Here is an 18,806-nt window from a genome sequence, read left to right as displayed (position 1 = left end):
TCCTTTGTGTCATATTTTAGATTCCACATATAAGTAATATCACTTGTTATTGTCTTTCTCTTTCTGACTTATTTCACTTAGCATGATAATCTCTAGGTCCATCCCTGTTGCTGCAAATGATATTATTTTGTTATTTTTTATGGCTGAGTGGTATTCCATTTTATATATATATACTGCATCTTTTTCTTCTTTTTTTTTTGAGGGCTGCACCCATGGCATATGGACGTTCCCAGGCTAGGGGATAAGTCAGAGCTACAGCTTCTGGCCTACACCACAGCCACAGCAGTGTGGATCCAAGCCATGTCTGTGACCTACACCATAGCTCATGGCAACACCAGATTCTCAACCCACTGAGTGAGGCCAGGGATCCAGCTCGAGTAATCATGGTTACTAGTTGGGTTTGTTACCACTGTGCCACAGCAGGAACTCCTGTACCACATCTTCTTTGTCCATTCCTCCGTTGGACATTTAGGTTATTTCCATGTCTTGGCTATTTTGAATAGTGCTGCTATGAACACAAGGGTGCATGTATCTTTTTGAATTACAGTTTTGTCTGGATATATGCCCAGGAGTGAGATTGCTGGATCATATGGTAATTCTATTTTTAGTTTTCTGAGGAGCCTCCATACTGTTTTTCATAGTGGCTGCATTAATTTATATTCCCACCAGCAGTCTAGGAGGGTTCCCTTTTCTCCACACCATCTCCAGCATTTCTTATTTGCAGGCTATAATGATGGCCATTCTGACTTCTGTGATGTGGTGCCTTATTATAGTTTTGATCTGCATTTCTCTAATAACTGTGGAGATGTTGAGCATCTTTTCATGTCCCTATTGGCCATTTGTATGTCTTCTTTGGAGAAATGTCTATTTAGGTCTTCTGCCCATTTTTTGATTGGGTTTTTTAAAATTTTTGGTTGTTATATGAGCTATTTGTATATTTTGGAAATTAAGCCCTTGTCTGTCACATATTTGTTTGCAAATGTTTTTTCCCATTCTATAGGTTATCTTTTCATTTGTTTATGGTTTTCTTTGCCATAAAAATCTTGTAAATTTGATTAGGTCCTATTTGTTTATTTTTTGCTTTTATTTCTATTGCCTTGGGAGACTGACCTAAGAAAACATCTCTTCTAGGAGGTTTATAGTGTCATGTCTTACGTTTGAGTCTTTAAGCCATTTGAGTTTATTTTTTGTGTATGGTATGAGGCTGTTTTCTGACTTCATTGATTTACATGTGGCTGTCTAACTTTCCCAACACCAGCCATTTGCTGAAGACCGTCTTTTTCTTTTCTTTCTTTCTTTCTTTCTTTTTTTTTTTTTTTTGTCTTTTTGCCTTTTCTAGGGCCGCTCCTGCAGCAGCAGCATATGGAGGTTTCCAGGCTAGGGGTCTAATCGGAGCTGTAGCCGCCAGCCTTCGCCAAAGCTACAGCAACGTGGGATCCGAGCCACATCTGTGACCTACACCACAGCTCACGGCAATGTGGGGTCCTTAACCCACTCACTAAGCAAGGGCAGGGATTGAACCCGAAACCTCATGGTTCTTAGTCGGGTTTGTTAACCACTGTGCCACAATGGGAACTCCGACCGTCTTTTTCAAATTGTGTATTCTTGCTTTTTTTTTTTTTTTGCTGCATGTGGAAGTTCCTGGCCCAGGGATCAAACCTGAGCCACAGCAATGATCAGAGCCCTAGCAGTGACAAAGCTGGACGCTTAACCTGCTGTGTCATGAGGGGACTCCCTAGTCTTGCCTCCTTTTTTTTTTTCTTTTTCTCTTTTTAGGACCACATCCATGGCCTGTGGAAGTTCTCAGGCTGGGGGTTGAATCAGAGCTGCAGCTGCTGGCCACAGCAATGCCAGAGCCAAGCCACGTCTGTGACCTACACTGCAGGTCATGGCAATGCTGGATTCTTAATCCACTGATTGAGGCCAGGGATTGAACTGCATCCTCATGGGTACTGGTCAGGTTCATTACTGCTGAGCCACAATGTGAACTCCCTCCTTTGCTGAAGATTAATTGACCTTGGAGTGTGGGTTTATTTCTGTACTTTCTATTCTGTTCCATTGATCCATATGTCTGTTTTTGGCCAATACTATGCTGTCTTGATTACAGTAGCTTTGTAGTATTGTCTGAAATCTGGGAGGGTTATGTATCCTGCTTTGCTTTTCTTCAGGATTGCTTTGACAGTTCTGAGTCTTTTATGGTTTTATGTAAATTTTAGGATTTGTTATAGTTCTGTTTAAAATATTATGGATAATTTGATGGGATTGCATTGAATCTGTAGATAGTTTTGGGTAGTATGGGCATTTTTAAATATTAATTCTTCCAATCCAAGAGCATATGAAATTTTTAAATTTCTTTGAATTATCTTCAGTTTCCTTTATTAATGTTTTGTAGTTCTCAGAGTATAGGTTTTTCACTTCCTTGGTCAAGTTTATTCCTAAGTATTTTATTTTTTGTGGTGCAATTTTAAAAATTATTGTTATTTTACATTCCCTTTCTGATATTTCATTGCAACTGATTTCTGTATGTTAATCTTGTATCCTGCTACCTTGCTGAATTCATTTAATCAGTTCTAGTAGTTTTTGTGTGGCATCTTTAGGGCTTTCTATACATAGTTTCATGTTACCTGCATATAACGGCAATTTTTCTTCTTCTCTTCCGATTTGGATAACCTTTTATTTGTCTTGTCTGATTGCTATGTCTGGGACCTCCAATACTATGTTGAATAGAAGAGGTGAGAGTGAACATCCTTCCAGTTAGTTTTAGGTTCAGTTTTGTCGCTACTGAGTTTGGGAATCATATCTAAATGTCTATGTCCAGCAGGAATTTAGATTTGCTAGATTTGGATTCAGGGGATAGAGGTTCTTGCTGTGTATTTTTGAGACATTGGTAAGGACAGTTGAGGCCATTGTGACTGAATCTCCCATAGTGTCTGTGTATGGTGGAAAGGGAATACAGCCTTTGGAAGAACCTTGAAGTATATCAATAGTGAAGGGTTTGGCTGAGGAGGAGCATGGAAAGGAATTCCAGAAAGTGGAGTGACCCTAAGAGAATGAGCAGGGGATGGTTTATGTCCCATCATCTGTAGAAGCTGTGATAGAAGAGGACCTTTCCAATTTTAAACGTTGCAAGAGGTTGGTAAGAGGATTATAAAAAACATATTGGATATGGAATACGGGAAATTGGAAAATCCCTGACAACTCTTTCCAGAATGATTTCAGTGCCCTGGTGGAAGGAGACATCTGATTTCAGGTAGGACTGAAGGTTGAATCGATGAAGTGGCCAAATGAGTCTAGGTTATTCTCTTTTGGGGTTTGTCTATTAGGGTTGGGGAAAGCAAGCTAAAAGGCTGTAGCTGGGGTCTGTGTAGGAGGGGCCATGGTGTACAGGAAGCCTTTAAAAATTATGTAAGAGAGATTAGAGTACGTCTTTAGGTAATGAGGAAGAAAAGGATATAATTCGAAGTTTTGTCTTATTTATTTATTTTGCTTTTTTTTTTTAAAGGGCTGTACTTGCAGCATGTGGAGGTTCCCAGGCGTATGCCACAGCCACAGCCATAGCAGCACCAGATCCATAGCAATGCATCTCTACCTATACCATAGCTCATGGCAATGCTAGATCCTTAACCCACTGAGTGAGCCAGAGATCGAACCCTATCCTCATGGATCCTAGATGGGTTCATTAACAGCTGAGCCACCAAGGGAACGCCTGTTTTTTTTTTTTTTTTTTTTTTTTTTAAGCCAACATCCATGCTTACTGTGGCCTAGCAGTGTACTCAACTGATATATTTAGCAACTTATTGAATCCCCATCACAGTGCTGCAGGGAAAGCAGTGTTATCCCATTTGACGATGGGGAAACAAGCCTCATTTAAGTAATTTTCCTGATGTCCTGCAGCTGCTGAGTGGAGGCAGTGTGTGGGAGGGATTAGAACCCAGTTTGACTGTAAGTTCTTCACTCTAAGGTCTGTTCTTGTCTCTTGGTTGCCTCTTAGGTTGAAGACAGTCACAATTTGAAAGAAATATATGAAATAATTTAGTTCACCTTCCATTGTGATGGTAATCTTATAGAAGATGCCATTCTGGTTGAGATTACTGTTGTAATGTCAATTTAATTGAATTGCTAGAAAGTGGAGTAACTGTCACTTGTTACAGTAACCTTTTTTTTTTTTTTTTTTGGCTTTTTGGGCTGCACTCTCTGTATGTGGAGGTTCCTAGGCTAGGGAGTGAATTGGAGCTACAGCTGCCAGGCTACACCATAGCCACAGCAACACCAGATCCAAGCTGCATCTGCAACCTACACCACAGCTCGCAGCAACGCTGGATCCTTAACCCACTGAGTGAGGCCAGGAATGGAACCTGAAACCTCGTGGTTCCTAGGAGGGTTCATTTCCACTGCGCCACTACAGGAACTCCTGTTATAGTAACCTTTTGTTGAGTGCGTCCTCCTAAGGATTTAACAGTATAATTTGGAAATCATTCTAGAGTTGTACTTAGAGATTGTCCTTGTTTCTTTTGGGCTGACTAGGAAGTATTACACTGATTTATCTAAACCCTTATTGGTGGACACTTAAAGTAGTGTAAAAGATAGAGGAAGGAAAAACCAAGAATTTACAGATGTAATTAAAATCTTACTCAGTGTGTTTGAAAATTGATGCAAGGCTAGAGTAAACACATAAATTAGATGTTATGTGTACAGTTTCATGCTGGATGGAAGCTGCAGGTTTGCAACTAGAACAATTACCATGTGATTATTTTGTGTAAGGAAAATTGCTTCTCCTGTCTCACTGATGTCCAGGCCTAGATAGAGTTTGACCTAGGAAAGGAGTGTCCTGCTGGGTGGAGTCAAGAGTGAATTCTTTAAGGCAGTTTGGCTGGTTTCAACACCCTCTTCTGCATACTTATCCTAAGGAGATGACAACCTGAGTACTCCAGTGTCTGTTAATTTTGCCAGATATTTGGGGAACAAGAGAAGGGAAGTTTTACTCAGTTTGCCCAGAAAGATGACTTTTATTTACCAAAGGTATAAGAGGGTGTGATGAGGATTGTAAGCTGTCTGGTATAGATTGATGGAGAGAATTTACGTATTTACTTGGATCTCTTCTTAGGAGCCTTCTCCTGGGACCCAGCCTAGAATCTGTGCAGTAAAAGAAAATTTTGCACAGATTCATTTGTTATCTTGGTTCTTCTGTCCTAGAACCATCTCCTGAGTTTACTTTTCTATTGCCAGCCCTGGTCTCTATAGGCGGAGTGTGATGAAGTGGAGATCTGAACTGAGCCAAAAGGATTTAAAAAAAGCTGCCTGGGCCTCTGGGAGAGGAATGAGGCCTGGCTCAGGAGAAAAGTGATCAATAGGCTAAGGACATTTCTTTGCTGTCTTGCTGTCTAACTTAGGGCTGCAGAGCTGTGAGGTCCTAAGATGACAGGAAAGGGCAGCCTTTAAAGCAAGATGCTCTTACTGTGATTTGGGATCTGGATGGGGATGCTAATGGCAAATGTAGAGTTTTCAAGGGGATGCCTCTTGCAACCTCCCTTTTCCATCTGAGTCTATAACCACTTGAGAAAGATGAAGGAGTCAGATGGAAGCTCTGAGATTTACTGTTGATAAGACTGGGGCTGTAGAATGTCATCCTTTCTACTTCTTTCCTTCTAGTCTGGTCCTTGATGCTGGTCTTAGACTACTAGGGCTGTTCTAACAAATTACCATAAACTTGACAGCTTAAAATGAGAGAAATTTATTCACTCACAATTCTAGAAGCTAGAGAGCCAAAATCAAGGTGTTCAAAGGGCCATGCATTCTCTCAAGGATCTGGGGAGAATCTTGTGCTTGGAGCATCCCTTGGTTTGCAGGTGCATGACTCCAGTCCGACTTCATCTCTACAGGATATTCCTTCTTCTGTGTCTGTCTCCTCCCCTTTTATAAGGACACACCAGTCATTTTCTCCTGAGACACCACTCTAATCGAGTGTGACCTCCTCTTAACTTGATTATATCTGCAAAGACCCAGTTTCTAGATAGGGTCACACTCACAGGTATTGGGAGTTAGTTTTTGACATATTTTTAGGGGGGCGCAGTTCAACCCATAGCAATCCTGACCAAGGTTGCCTGCAAAGCATAAGCTTACTTGGCTTCCTGTATGACCAAGCTGAGTGAGCTGCAGTGGTGAAACTGAAAGTCCAGACTTCAGGTGCCTCACGAGGAGCCTAGGTGCTGCCTGCCTGAACCTGGCTCACAGGATCTGGTGAACGGCCTGGGCTGCTCTATTTCTTTTTAAAATCTAACTATAGGAAAGGATGGCCTCCAGGGTTTGGGCAAGTCCTCATGAGGAACCAAGGCTGGGAGAGAGTCTCTTCAAACACTAGCACAGCTGGTAGTTGTCTCTTGGTTCATTTTTTTTCTAGCCAAATACATTGCTTAACTGGTGAGTGCTCTATTTCCCAGGGGGCTGTGCTTTGTAGTAGATACAGAAGTGCTCTCTTCAGTGTAGACCAGGCCTGTGGCAGGCATTGCCTAAGAAACTAATACTCCAGTAGTGAAGACTGTTGGTTTTCATTCTTTCACAGAAATTGTGTAAACAACAGGACACAGGTCAGAAATACAGGTGTATACAAGGAAAGAAGTATAGGAAGAGTACTGATTGACATTCAAAAGGAAAGCGTCAGTCTCAGTTTCTTTTTTATTACCAAATAAAGATATATTATTAAATAAAGAATAGTTGTTTTCCTTTCATGATAAGGTAAAAATTCTTGGCTAAGAAGCTTGGGCGAGTAATGTAAGCATGAATTAGTGCTTTTTTTTTTTTTTTTTCTTTCACTTAATGAGGAAGATCTTTAGTTTGTGAAAAAAATTCTTAGGGTACTTATGATAAATGTGATAATTTGGTTTACGTGGTCTCAAAAACATTGAACGATAGCCCTGTAGACCCAAAATAACAAAGTTATCATCATAGACACTGTCATCACTCGCTTTGGGGACCCAGTCTCTAAAGAGATGTATCATTAAATGACTGTTGCATCACCTTCAGCAGAAAATCATAAAGACGTTTCTTGCAAAATATAACAGTCTTTCTCCGACTAGGAAACATTATTGCAAGAGCACTTTAAACCTTCTTTTCTGCTTGGCTCAGGGTAATAAAGCTAAAAGAGAAAGAAGGGTGATTGGGAATTTGATTCTACCAGCATGATTAACTTTAATAATGATAAAGGTAAAAGACAAAAAAAAAAAAAAAAAAAAAGGAGTTCCCATCTTGGCGCAGTGGTTAACGAATCCGACTAGGAACCATGAGCTTGCGGGTTCGGTCCCTGCCCTTGCTCAGTGGGTTAACGATCCGGCGTTGCCGTGAGCTGTGGTGTAGGTTGCAGACGCGGCTCGGATCCCGCGTTGCTGTGGCTCTGGCGTAGGCCGGCGGCTACAGCTCCGATTCGACCCCTAGCCTGGGAACCTCCATATGCCGCGGGAGCAGCCCAAGAAATAGCAAAAAGACAAAAAAAAAAAAAAAAATAATGATAAAGGTGGGGTTACCTTGCTGTCCAGTAGAAGATTGACAGAACACTGTAAACCAGCTGTAATGAAAAAAAAAATCATTTAAAAAAGATATAAAAAAACGATAAAGTGGATTAGAAAAAAACTCAAGGAATAGAAAATTTGTAAACTAACTTTAAGGGTAAAGAATGTATTTAGGCAACCCCCAAATGAAATAAAAATGACTATAAATGTCCAAAAATGATCAGTAGCACTAGTAATACTAGAAGTGAAACAGACTCTCTTGTCTGTCATGTTGGCAAAGATTTGGGTGGTGGTATTAACATTAAATTTTTAGATACATTAATGTTTTTAATTTTACCATGATCATGTATTAACTTTACAATTTGAAAAGGTCTAAGTATAAGCTAGCTAGGTCTTTAGTTATATATGCCTGATTTGGAGGTAGAATTAGTTTTGTGTAATCAAGGGAGTAGTGAAGTTAGGAAGAGGCAAAATTTACTTCACAGACCAGTTAGCAAACTAGGTAAAGGGTGAAGGTTTAATTCCAGTCTCTCTTTTTTTTAGGGCTGCACCCTCGGCATATGGATATTCCCAGGCTTAGGAGCTTAGGAGCTGTAGCTGCTGGCCTATGCCAGAGCCACAGCAATGCCAGATCCAAGCCACATCTGTGACCTGCACCACAGCTCACGGCAAAGCTGGATCCTTGAGCCCCCAGAACGAGGCCAGGGATTGAACGGACAACCTCATGGTTCCTAGTCAGAGTCTGGTTCCACTGCGCCACAATGGGAGTTCCTGAAGTTTGCTTATTTGCTGCTGCACGTCTTACCAGTCTCATTGTCTCAGTTTCTTGTCAGAGCCATTGTTCTGTTTTTGAGACCAATAATCTTTCTTCTTTTTTTGGCCGGGCCTGTGGCATGTGGAAGTTCCTGGGTCAGGAATCAAACATGTGTCATAGCAGTGACAATGCTAGATCCTTAACTCTCTAGGCCACCAGGGAACTCCTAGACCAAAAATCTTAACTCCTTTTTTTTTTTTTCCGCTTTTATCATGAAATTTTGTTCAGAATAGATCTGCAAAATGACTCCTTCTCACTGCCCACCCCTGGTCCAAGTCACCATTTTATTTTGCCTAGGTTGGTGTTAATTGCCTTCATGCTTCAAACCTTGTCCATTTTTTTTTTTTGTCTTTTTATGGCTGCACCCTCGGCATATGGAGATTCTCAGGCTAGGGGTCAAATGGAGCTATAGCTGCTGGCCTACACCACAGCCACAACAATGCCAGATCCATGTCGCATTTGTGACTTGTACCACAGCTCACAGCAATGCTGGATCCTTAATCTATTGAGCAAGGCCAGGGATTGAGCCTTCATCTTCATGGATGCTAGTTAGATTCATTTCCACTGAGCCTTGATGGGAACTCCAACCTTGTCCTTTTTTGATACAATAGCCAGAATGATGAGCCAGCTCACTTCTCTCTTCAACATCCTTTAAAAGAGTTACCTTAGAAAGCACTGTCTTCTCCTTGGTTGGAAATGCATGTTAGAGTATCCAGAATGGGATGTACAAGGAGGGGAGGAAACTCCATTACTTCTCATCTCATTCAGGGTAAACATCAAACTCCTTTTCTCCCCCATCTCCTCTCTCACCATTCTCTCCACTCACACTTCCTTCCTATTCTTTGAAGAGCCCAAGAGGCTTCTTGCTGTTGCTTCAGCCTCAGATGCTCTTCTTCCAGGTACTGCAGTGTTTATTTCCTCCTTCAAGCCTCTGAAGGCTTCCCTTGCCCCTCTCTGTGAAGCAGCTACCCCTCCTCTTTGCACACAGTGCCATTATCCTGGTTTACTTCTTCATAGCACTTATTACTTAGTAGTAATCTGTGTTCACTTCACTACTCTTAGGGTTTCTCATCATTCTTACCTGAATGCCCCTCCAGCAGTCAGGCACTCAGTAAGTAGTTGTTGAATGACTGGCTGAATCTTCAGTTTCTTAAGTGGCTTTTTAAGCCTTTTGCTTGGAGCAGTAGGCAGGCTGCCCTTTTTCTTCAGCCACGAGGAAGTAAGGCTGCCTTCCATAAACTAGATGTTGTTTCTATAGAGGTACTCTGGGGATTCCTCTCTTTTCTCACAGTTTAGATTTTTTTTTTTTTTGGTCCCATCTTTGGCATGTGGAAGTTCCCAGGCTAGGGAACCTACACCACAGCAGTAACCCCAGCCACAGCACTGACAATGCTGGATCCTTAACCCACTTGAGCCACCAGGGAACTCCCACAGCTCAGATTTTTATATTCTATTACTCTTTACCAGTCATAAAAATGAATGTATTTTCTAAGTAATTTTCTGTGTTTGGGGCTAGTACTTTCCTTTTTCCTATATTTGGTATCATTTAATGTAAATACTTTAATAACATTTTGACATTCATTCACTCAGTTAGCAAATAATTGTTGCAGCAGATACTTTGAGCCAGGCTGGGTTCCAGAATGGATGCCAGGCCTTAAAGCTCCACTGAGGAGTGTGTGGTTGGAGGTGCCATTGGAACAGATAGCTGCTGTAAAAGAAATGCAGAGAGGGAGGTCTAGATACCCAGGGTGGCTCACCTAGGCCTGCCCCAGAATCGCAACAGCAGGCAAGAGTTCGCCAATTGAGGAAACAGGTAAAGGCTGCTCTAGCAGAGGCAATAAATTGGTTAGAGCTGTACTTGTTTAGGGAAGCACACAAAAATCAGTGGGTATTATTGTAGCATAAAGTTTCATGTAGGCTGTGCTGGTGGACAAAGCCGTGATAGTTATTGCAAGGGCCTGACCTGGATGCCTCTCAAGGGTCTGAGTAGAGGTGAGACTTTCATCCTGCAGCCCATGTATTTGGGCATGTGCACTTGAAGGGAGATGAGTGGGGAGGTGGCCGGAAGGTTTTTTTCTTTTGCATGCCCTCTTCTTCAGGCAGGGAGAATAAAGAATATGTTCTACCATGTACTAATATATCTCCATTCAGATTCTTTTTTCTTTTTTCTTTTCTTTTTGGGGCTGCACCCTAGGCATATGGAAGTTCCCAGGCTAGGGCTCATATCAGAGCTGTAGCTGCCGGCTAACGCCACAGCCATAGCAACTCGGGATCCAAGCTGAATCTGTGACCTGCACCACAGCTCACGGCAATGCCGGATCCTTAACACACTGAGCGAGGCCAGGGATCGAACCCACATCATGGATACTAATCAGGTTTGTTATCACTGAGCCACTATGGGAACTCCTAGATTATTTTCCCATTTAGATTATGAATTCCTGAAAGGTGGAAGGGTTTAATTTTGATGTGCCTGTTTTCCTCACATGTACTTTTTGAATCGATACTCTCTTGAACATTCAGTGAATGACAATTTTATTACTGTCTGTAGTCCTGATCTGTTTTTATCTCTTGTCCTTTTGCATATTTTCCCCTTTTTCTACTCTGTCCCTCACTTTCCAACTTCTCTTTTTGTCAGGAAAATTGTACTTACTATCAAAAAATGAGAAAAGGAGGGAGTTCCTGTTGTGGCGCAGCAGAAACTAGAATCTGAGTAGTATCCATGAGGATGCAGGTTCAACCCTGGCCGCCTCAGTGGGTTGGGGATCTGGCGCTGCCATGAGCTGTTGTGTAAGTGGCAGATGCGGCTCGGATCCTGAGTTGCTGTGTCTGTGGTGTAGGTCAGCAGCTACAGCTCTGATTCAGCCCCTAGCCTGGGAACTTCCATATGCTGTGGGTGCGGCCCTAAAAAGAAAAGAGAGAGAGAGAGAGAGAGAGAGAGAGAGAGAGAGAGAGAGAGAGAGAGAGAGAGAGAGAGAGAGAAGGATTGTTTGAGAGGACTGTTTGAGCTATTGGGTGCCAGGCACTGTTACAGCGACTGAGAGTGGGCTGGGGTGGGACTCCCTCCTGAGGCTTGCTTGCCAGTGGTCCTTCTTACCTTGACATTCCCTGTGCTTGGTGCACAATAGGTGTTCAGTAAATGTTTGTGGGAGGAATCATCCTGTTCATTGACAGCAGGGTTAATTTTGTGATTTTGTAGCACTTACTACTGCCCACCTTGCTACTTTGAGTTCCTGTAATCTTTTGTTTCTAAGCTCCAGCCAAGCTAACCTCCCATCCCTGCAGTATTTCCACTGCCTGAAGTGCTCTTTCTCTCATCTGACAAACTTATGCATCCTCTCTTAGGTCTTAATTGCTCCTTTCTGTGGAAGTCATTTCTGAGTAACTCAGGTGGTCAAGTACTACTTCCAGTACAGTTTGTACTGAAGTTTGGCCTCTAGACAGTGAGCTTGGAAGACAGCTTCACCCCTTTATGTGTCTCCAGTACTGTATCCTGGTGTCTGGCAGTTTTGCTGACAGGGTGGTTTTTAAGTTATTAAAGGAAAGTGCGTCATGACGAGCGGAAGCACACCTGAGTGAGCTCTGTGCTGGGGATGTGAAATATTGTTTGTTCTCTGCTCAGCTTACACCAGGCCTTTATACAGGTGCATGGATGAGAGGGTCTGTTTCACAGGTGTACATAGGAACAACACCTTCTGTAAATTTGCAGAGTTACAAAATTCATTCTTTCTGGGAAGGTCTTTGGGGAGGAGAACCATATAATTAGGCCAGTGATTTAATGCCAGGAATAGGAGCTTGGGAGGAGGAATAACAGGAGGCAGTTTTTCTTCTCAGGAGTCCAGGGGGAGAGGAGGGAGTCTCCCTAGCAGGGTGGCGAGGGAATGCTAAGTAAGAGTTTTTGCTGGGGGAGCTCATCTGCTGTTTGAGAGAAATGACCACTGACCTTGCAATGCAATAACTCAGTACTGATGACTGTGTCATCTTCTTCACAGAGACTGCCCCAGCCATTATGGAGGTGGCCGAGGTGGAGAGTCCGCTTAACCCCAGCTGTAAGATCATGACCTTCAGACCCTCCATGGAGGAATTCCGAGAGTTCAACAAATACCTTGCATACATGGAGTCTAAAGGAGCCCATCGAGCGGGTCTTGCAAAGGTGATTCTCCTCAGGTCCTTTAAACCAGCAAAATGATCACTTGGTCTTTCAATTATGCTCTTCGTCTTCTTAATGTGGGAACTTGTCTCTTTCAGTGGAAGATATTTGCAAAATCTTTGTTTTTATTAAACAAAGAACATTTGATTTCTTCAGAGAATAATTATCTTATTTTTCTTTCTTTCTTTCTTTTTTTGGTCTTTTCTAGGGCCACTCCTGCGGCATATGGAGGTTCCCAGGCTAGGGGTCTAATCGGAGCTGTAGCCTCCGGCCTACTCCAGAGCCACAGCAACGCGGGATCCTAGCCATGTCTGCGATCTGCACCATAGCTCACATCAACACCAGATCCTTAACCCACTGAGTGAGGCCAGGGATTGAACCCGCAACCTCATGGTTACTAGTCGGATTCATTAACCACTGAGCCACGATGGGAACACCATCTTATTTTTCTTTTAAGTATTTATACTAGGTTATATTCTAGGGCTTTAAAATAAACCCAGAACAACCAAGGATGGCTCCCAGAAACCAGAGAGATCCATTTATGGGTTTCACAGGTATGAGAGTATTCACAGCTTTTAACAGTTGCTTATGGAGTTATTAACCTGAAGCCTATTACTCCCCTTCCACCACCTCTCTCTTCCTCCCTTCCTCCCTGCTTTCTTCCTTCCTCCTTTTCTTCCTTCCCTCCCTTCTTTTCTTTTTGCTTTCTCATTCTTTTAAAAAATATAAAAATTTTATTGAGACTTAATTCATATACCATGTAATTCATCCATTTAAAGTGTGCAATTCAGGAGTTCCCTAACGGCCTAATGGTAAAGGATTTGGCATTGTCACTGCTGTGGCACAGGTTTGATTCCTGGCCCCAGAAACTTGTGCGTGCCTTGAGTGTGGCCAAAAAAGTGTTCAATTCAATGTTTTATTTTGGTATATTCACAGAATTTTGTGACCATCCCACTACCTAATTCTAGAACATTGTTCATTACCCCCAAAGTAAACTGTACCCATTAGCAGTCATTCTCTCCTTCCTGCTATCCCCCTGACTCTAGGCTACCACTAACCTGCTTATTTCTTAACAGATTCCTTTTCAGTTTTTTGTTCATCAGATGTGAACAGTGTGTACTCCATACCAGGCACTATGCCAGATGCTGGGTGTGTGTGGTGGGGAGGTGAGCGGACAGAACAATGTTCCTGCCCCCTTGAAGTTTACATTCTAGTGGTAGCATATTAGGGTTGTGAGATGAGGACATTTAAGCAGAGATACAAAGGATGTAAAGAAACAAAATTTGGGGACAGAAGGAATGGTAAGGCCAGAGTGCTGGAGGCTGACCTGAGCTTCATGTGTGGGAAGAGTACGAAGGTGGTCAGTGAATTTGAGTAGAAAGTAAGATGAGAGCCTTGGAAGGGTCCAGGTCTTACTAGGTTTGTCTGGCTATCATAATGCATTGGTTTTTTCCCCTAAGTTGCAGTGGGAAGCATTGACAGGCTTAAAGCAGAGGAGGGGAGGGCATGGTGGCTGTCGATTTATTCTTTATTTGTGTGATATTATTTTAAAAAGATCACACTTGTTTTTATATGAAGAGTGAATCTGAGGAGGAGGCAGAGCAGAAGCAGGGAGTTTTGTCATGGATAGTGTGGTGTGCTCAGGGTCAAGGGGTAGTTAAGGTGCTGAGGACTGCATTGCAGGGTTGCCCTTATAGCCCCCAAGTTAAAGTTTTGAAAGATAAATTGTCTATGTAGCTTATCCTTTGACCTCAACCTGAGATAAGTGTGCCTTTCTTTTTGTAATTTTAATTTTAGATTTATTTACTTATTTATTTGGCCATGCCTATATCATGTGGGAGTTTCAGGACCAGGGATCAAATTCTTGCCACACCAGTGACAGTGTTGGATTCCCAACCTACTGAGACACCAGGGAACTCCTAGTGTGTCTTTCTATAATGGAAACGTATTTCTTTTTTTTAACTTTTTTTTCTAGTTTTGCTTTTTAGGGCAGCAAACTGCGGCATATGGAAGTTCCCAGGCTAGGGGTCGAATCAGAGCTACAGCTGCTGGCCTATGCCCCAGCCACAGCAACGTGGGATCCGAATCGTGTCTGCCACTTACATCACAGCTCACAGCAATGCCGGAAGCCTAACCCAGTGAGTGAGGCCAGGGACTGAACCCCCATCCTCATGGATACTAGTCAGATTCGTTTCCTCTGAGCCACCATAGGAACTCCCGGAATGTATTTCAATTTCAAAAATTTCCTCGGAATAGGTTTTATTGTACTTGCTTTATTTTATTATTGTTCTCAATGTTAAGTTCATAATCTGGGCTTCTGTAGACTTGTCAGCATCACCACATAAATTCCCAAGCACCAGCAGAACCTGCTCTACTGTGGCTCATCATGGGTTCTCATTGGACCCCCTCATCTCCATGGAAGGTGCAGCAGCACTGAGAGCAGACAGTAGCTGTGGAGGGAACGTCTGCAACTGCAGGGGTCAGTGTTCAAATCCTTCTCCTACCCCTGGATGCAGCTGCTTTTGACCTTTGACTGTTCTGGCATCTGTCCTTTGAAGTCTGTTATTTTGTTATGTACAGTTGAAATCACTTTTAGAAAGGATTTTAAATTTGGGGATATTAAGTTGAGAGAAAGTTGATAATGGATGGGTGAGAGAGAGAAAAGGAAGATAAAGAGAAAACAGAGGAGTTCCCTTTGTGGCTCAGTGGGTTATGAACCTGACTAGTATCCATGAAGATGTGGTTTTGATCCCTGGCTTCACTCAGTAGGTTAAGGCTCTGGTGTTTCTGTTGTGTAGGTCACAGATGTGGCTCAGATCCCCTGTTGCTGTGGCTGTGACGTAGGCTGGCAGGTGTAGGTCCAATTCAATCCCTAGCCTGGGAGCTTCCATATGCTGCAGGTGCAGCCCTAAAAAACCAAATATATATATGTGTGTATAAACACACACACACACACACACATACATATACATACACACTCACATATATATAGAGAGAGAGGGAGAGAGAGAGAGAGAAAACAAAGAGAAAGTAAAAGTTTATAGTGAATTTCTCATATGAGCTATCCTTAGTTTAACCTCTTCATTGGGTTAGTTGTTACTTTCACTTTTTTTTTTTTTTTTTTTTTTGGTCTTTTTCAGGGCTGGACCCACAGTATGTGGAGGTTCCCAGGCTAGGGGTCGAATCAGAGCCACAGATGCTGGCCTGCGCCACAGCCACAGCAGCACAGAATCCAAGCGACATCTTTGACCTACACCAGAGCTCATGGCAATGCTGGGTTGTTAACCCACTGAGCAAGGCCAGAGATTGAACCTGAAACCTCATAGTTCCAAGTCAGATTCATTTCGCTGTGCCACAACAGGAATTCCACATTCACATTTTTGACACCTCAGCACTTCTGGATTATCTTTGAGGAGAAAAATGTCATTCTTTAGTGAGAATGATATCATTTCAGAATCATTTGACATGCAGAATTTTGAGTAGAAATTTATACTGAACCAGTTAGCTAGGTTTATTTGGGCAGCAGGGAGTTGGGGTGACTGTCCTCTTCTCAGTGCCCTGAATGCAGCTCTTTGTCCTGTTATTCTTCCTCTTTTGTTTCTTGAAAAGATATATCTTACCGTGTTCCACTGAGATTAGGGAATGTCCTGAGGTCAGGGGCATGTTCAGTAACCTTAGAAGAGGATGCGGCAACTCCCCTCACAAGGGAGCTGCAGGCACACAGAGGACACCTGTGCTGTGTTGGTGTTCCTGACAGAATGAAGTTAATGAAAACTGCAATTAGTGTTCTGAATGTTGAACAAGACACACCTGAGTCCAGACTTTTTTTTTTTTAAAGTGAGTCTGACAAAGCTGAAGATTAATTCAATCTTGTAGTAATTTCCTTTTACATATTCTAGGAATACAGAGAACTGTTTCTTCTAGTCATTTTTTTTTGCCATCTTTTACATCAAATCATGTGGATTCAATTTCACCCCCTTTCTTCTGGAAGTTGCAGCTAAGTTGGTGCAATAGATAAAATTGCACCAAATCAAATCAGATTGGAAAAATCAAAACTGGATTTGTGTTGCTGGTTTGCCTTGAGGGCTAGCCCTGGCTAACAGAGGCCTCTATGAAATTCTTTGTTAATATATCATTTAATGATCTTGATTTGAAATTTGAAGTCATTGACTGAGTAGTTTCAATAGTATTGACTTTGGCCTCGGATTACAGTCTGTCTTGGTTGATAGCATTTTTTAGATTTATATTGTAGATTTAACTTTTTATTTCCAGAGTGAGAGGTTTGATGCCATCTCTCTCTGCAAAGTACATGGTCAGGTTGGGAAAGTGAAAAGTGAGTGTTGTTAAGTAAAGACTTGTATTGTTTTTGTGGAGAAATGTAATGATGAAGGATTATAATAGAAATGGCAAAATTCTGCAGCCATAATCTGGATTTAGACTGTCCTGGGCTGGAGGTTATGCACATTACAGAGCTTTGAGCCTAGAGAGTGGAGAGAGCTATGTCCACATGGTGAAGAAAGTGTAAGAAGCACTGCACTTCCTCCCCTGCTCCTTTCTCAGTTGGTCAATGGTAGTAAAAACAGCTTGTTTTAAGATAAATAGTACAAACACAGATTTTGATTGGAAAATTTTTACTGGGTATAGGGCCCAGCGTTGGGGAAATAGTAATATAAACTATGTATTTCTATTTTGATGTAATCAGAAAGGTAAATTTTAGGAGGAATGGATTTCCTTCCTTTAGATTCAGTCCTAAGTAAGTTGTGCTTCCATTTCCTATGTAAGAAAATCTGATGTGTTAACTTTTAAAATTGCAGTTCAAAAATAAGATTTTTATTAAGGCCTGAACTTACAGATTTTTTTTTTTCTTTTTAGGGCTGCACCTGTGGCATATGGAAGTTTCCAGGCTAGGGGTCGAATCGGAGCCACAGCTGCTGGCCCACACCACAACCACAGCAACTCGGGATCCAAACCATGTCTGAGACCTACACCACAGCTCACAGCAATGCCTGATCCCCAAGCCACCGAGTGAAGCCAGGGATCGAACCCACATCCTCATGGATATTGGTCAGATTTGTTTCCACTGTAGCACAACAGGAACTCCAGAACTTAACAGATTTTTAAAGTTCTGCCTGAGCATTTAAAAACTTTTTTATTCTACTGAAGTATATTTGATTTACAACATTGTGTTGGTTTCTGGTGTATAGCAAAGTAATTCAGTTATGCATATATGTAATGGTTTGTATTTGTTAATCCCAAATTCCCAGTCTACCACCCTCCTCCCCCTGGGCAGCCACAAATCTGTTCTCTATGTCTGTGATTCCTTTTCTGTTTTATAGATAGGTTCATTTATGTCATATTTTAGATTCCACATATAAGTGATATCACATGGCATTTGTCTTCATCTTATTTCACTTAGTATGATAATATCTAGGTCCATCCATGTTGCTGCAAATGGCATTATTTCATTCTTTTTCATGGCTGAGTAGTATTCCATTGTATGTATGTACTACATCTTCTTTATCCATTCACCTGTTGTTGTACATTTAGGTTGTTTCCATGTCTTGGCTATTGTAAATATTGCTTCTGTGAACATAAGGGTGCATATATCTTTTTGAATTATAATTTCGTGCAGATATGTGCCTAGGAGTGGGATTGCTGGATCATCTGTCAATTCTATTTTTAGTTTTTTGAGGAACCTCCATACTGTTTTCCAGAGTGGCTACACTATTTACATTTTCACCAATAGTGTAGGTTGGTTTTCTTTTCTCCATACCTTCTCCAGCATTTTTTTTTTTTTTTTCTTTTTAAGGCCGCTCCTGAGACATATGGAAGTTCCCAGGCTTTGGGTAGAATTGGAGCTACAGCTGCCGGCCACAGCCACAGCCACAGCAATGCAGGATCTGAGCTGCATCTGCGACCTATACCATAGCTCACAGCAACACTGGATCCTTAAACCCACTGAGCAAGACCAGGGATTGAACCCACATCCTCATGGATCCTAGTTGAGTTCGTTACTGCTGAGACATGATGGGAACTCCTCTAGCATTTCTTATTTGTAGATTTTAATGATGGCCATTCTGGAGTTCCCTTGTGGTGGGGAACTAGATGAAGGATCTAGCACTGTCACTGCAGTGGCTCAGGTTGCTGCTATGGCGTGGGTTTGATCCCTGGCTTGGGAACTTCCACAAGCTGCAGATGCAGCCAAAACAAAAACAAAAACAAAAACAAAAACATTTAAATAATGGCCATTCTGACTGGTGTGAGGTGGTACTTCACTGCAGTTTTGATCTCCCTTTCTCTAATAATTAGTGATGTTAATCATCTTTTCATGTGCCTTTCTGCC

The 18,806-nt window shown here is 42.0% G+C and overlaps 1 protein-coding gene across 4 annotated transcripts in view; it reads left to right on the top strand.

Annotated features, from left to right (window-relative positions):
- The window catches only part of KDM4C (lysine demethylase 4C), a 436,444-nt gene that overhangs the window by 32,049 nt on the left and 385,589 nt on the right, over positions 1–18,806 (top strand). For all 4 annotated transcript variants that reach the window (XR_002336050.1, XM_021063858.1, XM_021063862.1 and 1 more), the window contains exon 2: positions 12,306–12,466. Coding sequence is in view for 2 of the 4 variants with exons in the window: in XM_021063858.1 (XP_020919517.1) it covers positions 12,323–12,466 (144 nt within the window). In the remaining 2 variants the exon portion in view is untranslated. The remainder of the gene's footprint in view (positions 1–12,305; positions 12,467–18,806) is intronic.

This window comes from Sus scrofa, chromosome 1 (genome assembly GCF_000003025.6).
Source record: "Sus scrofa isolate TJ Tabasco breed Duroc chromosome 1, Sscrofa11.1, whole genome shotgun sequence".
Lineage (NCBI taxonomy): Eukaryota > Metazoa > Chordata > Mammalia > Artiodactyla > Suidae > Sus > Sus scrofa.
This window is presented reverse-complemented; position numbering and strand designations above follow the sequence as displayed.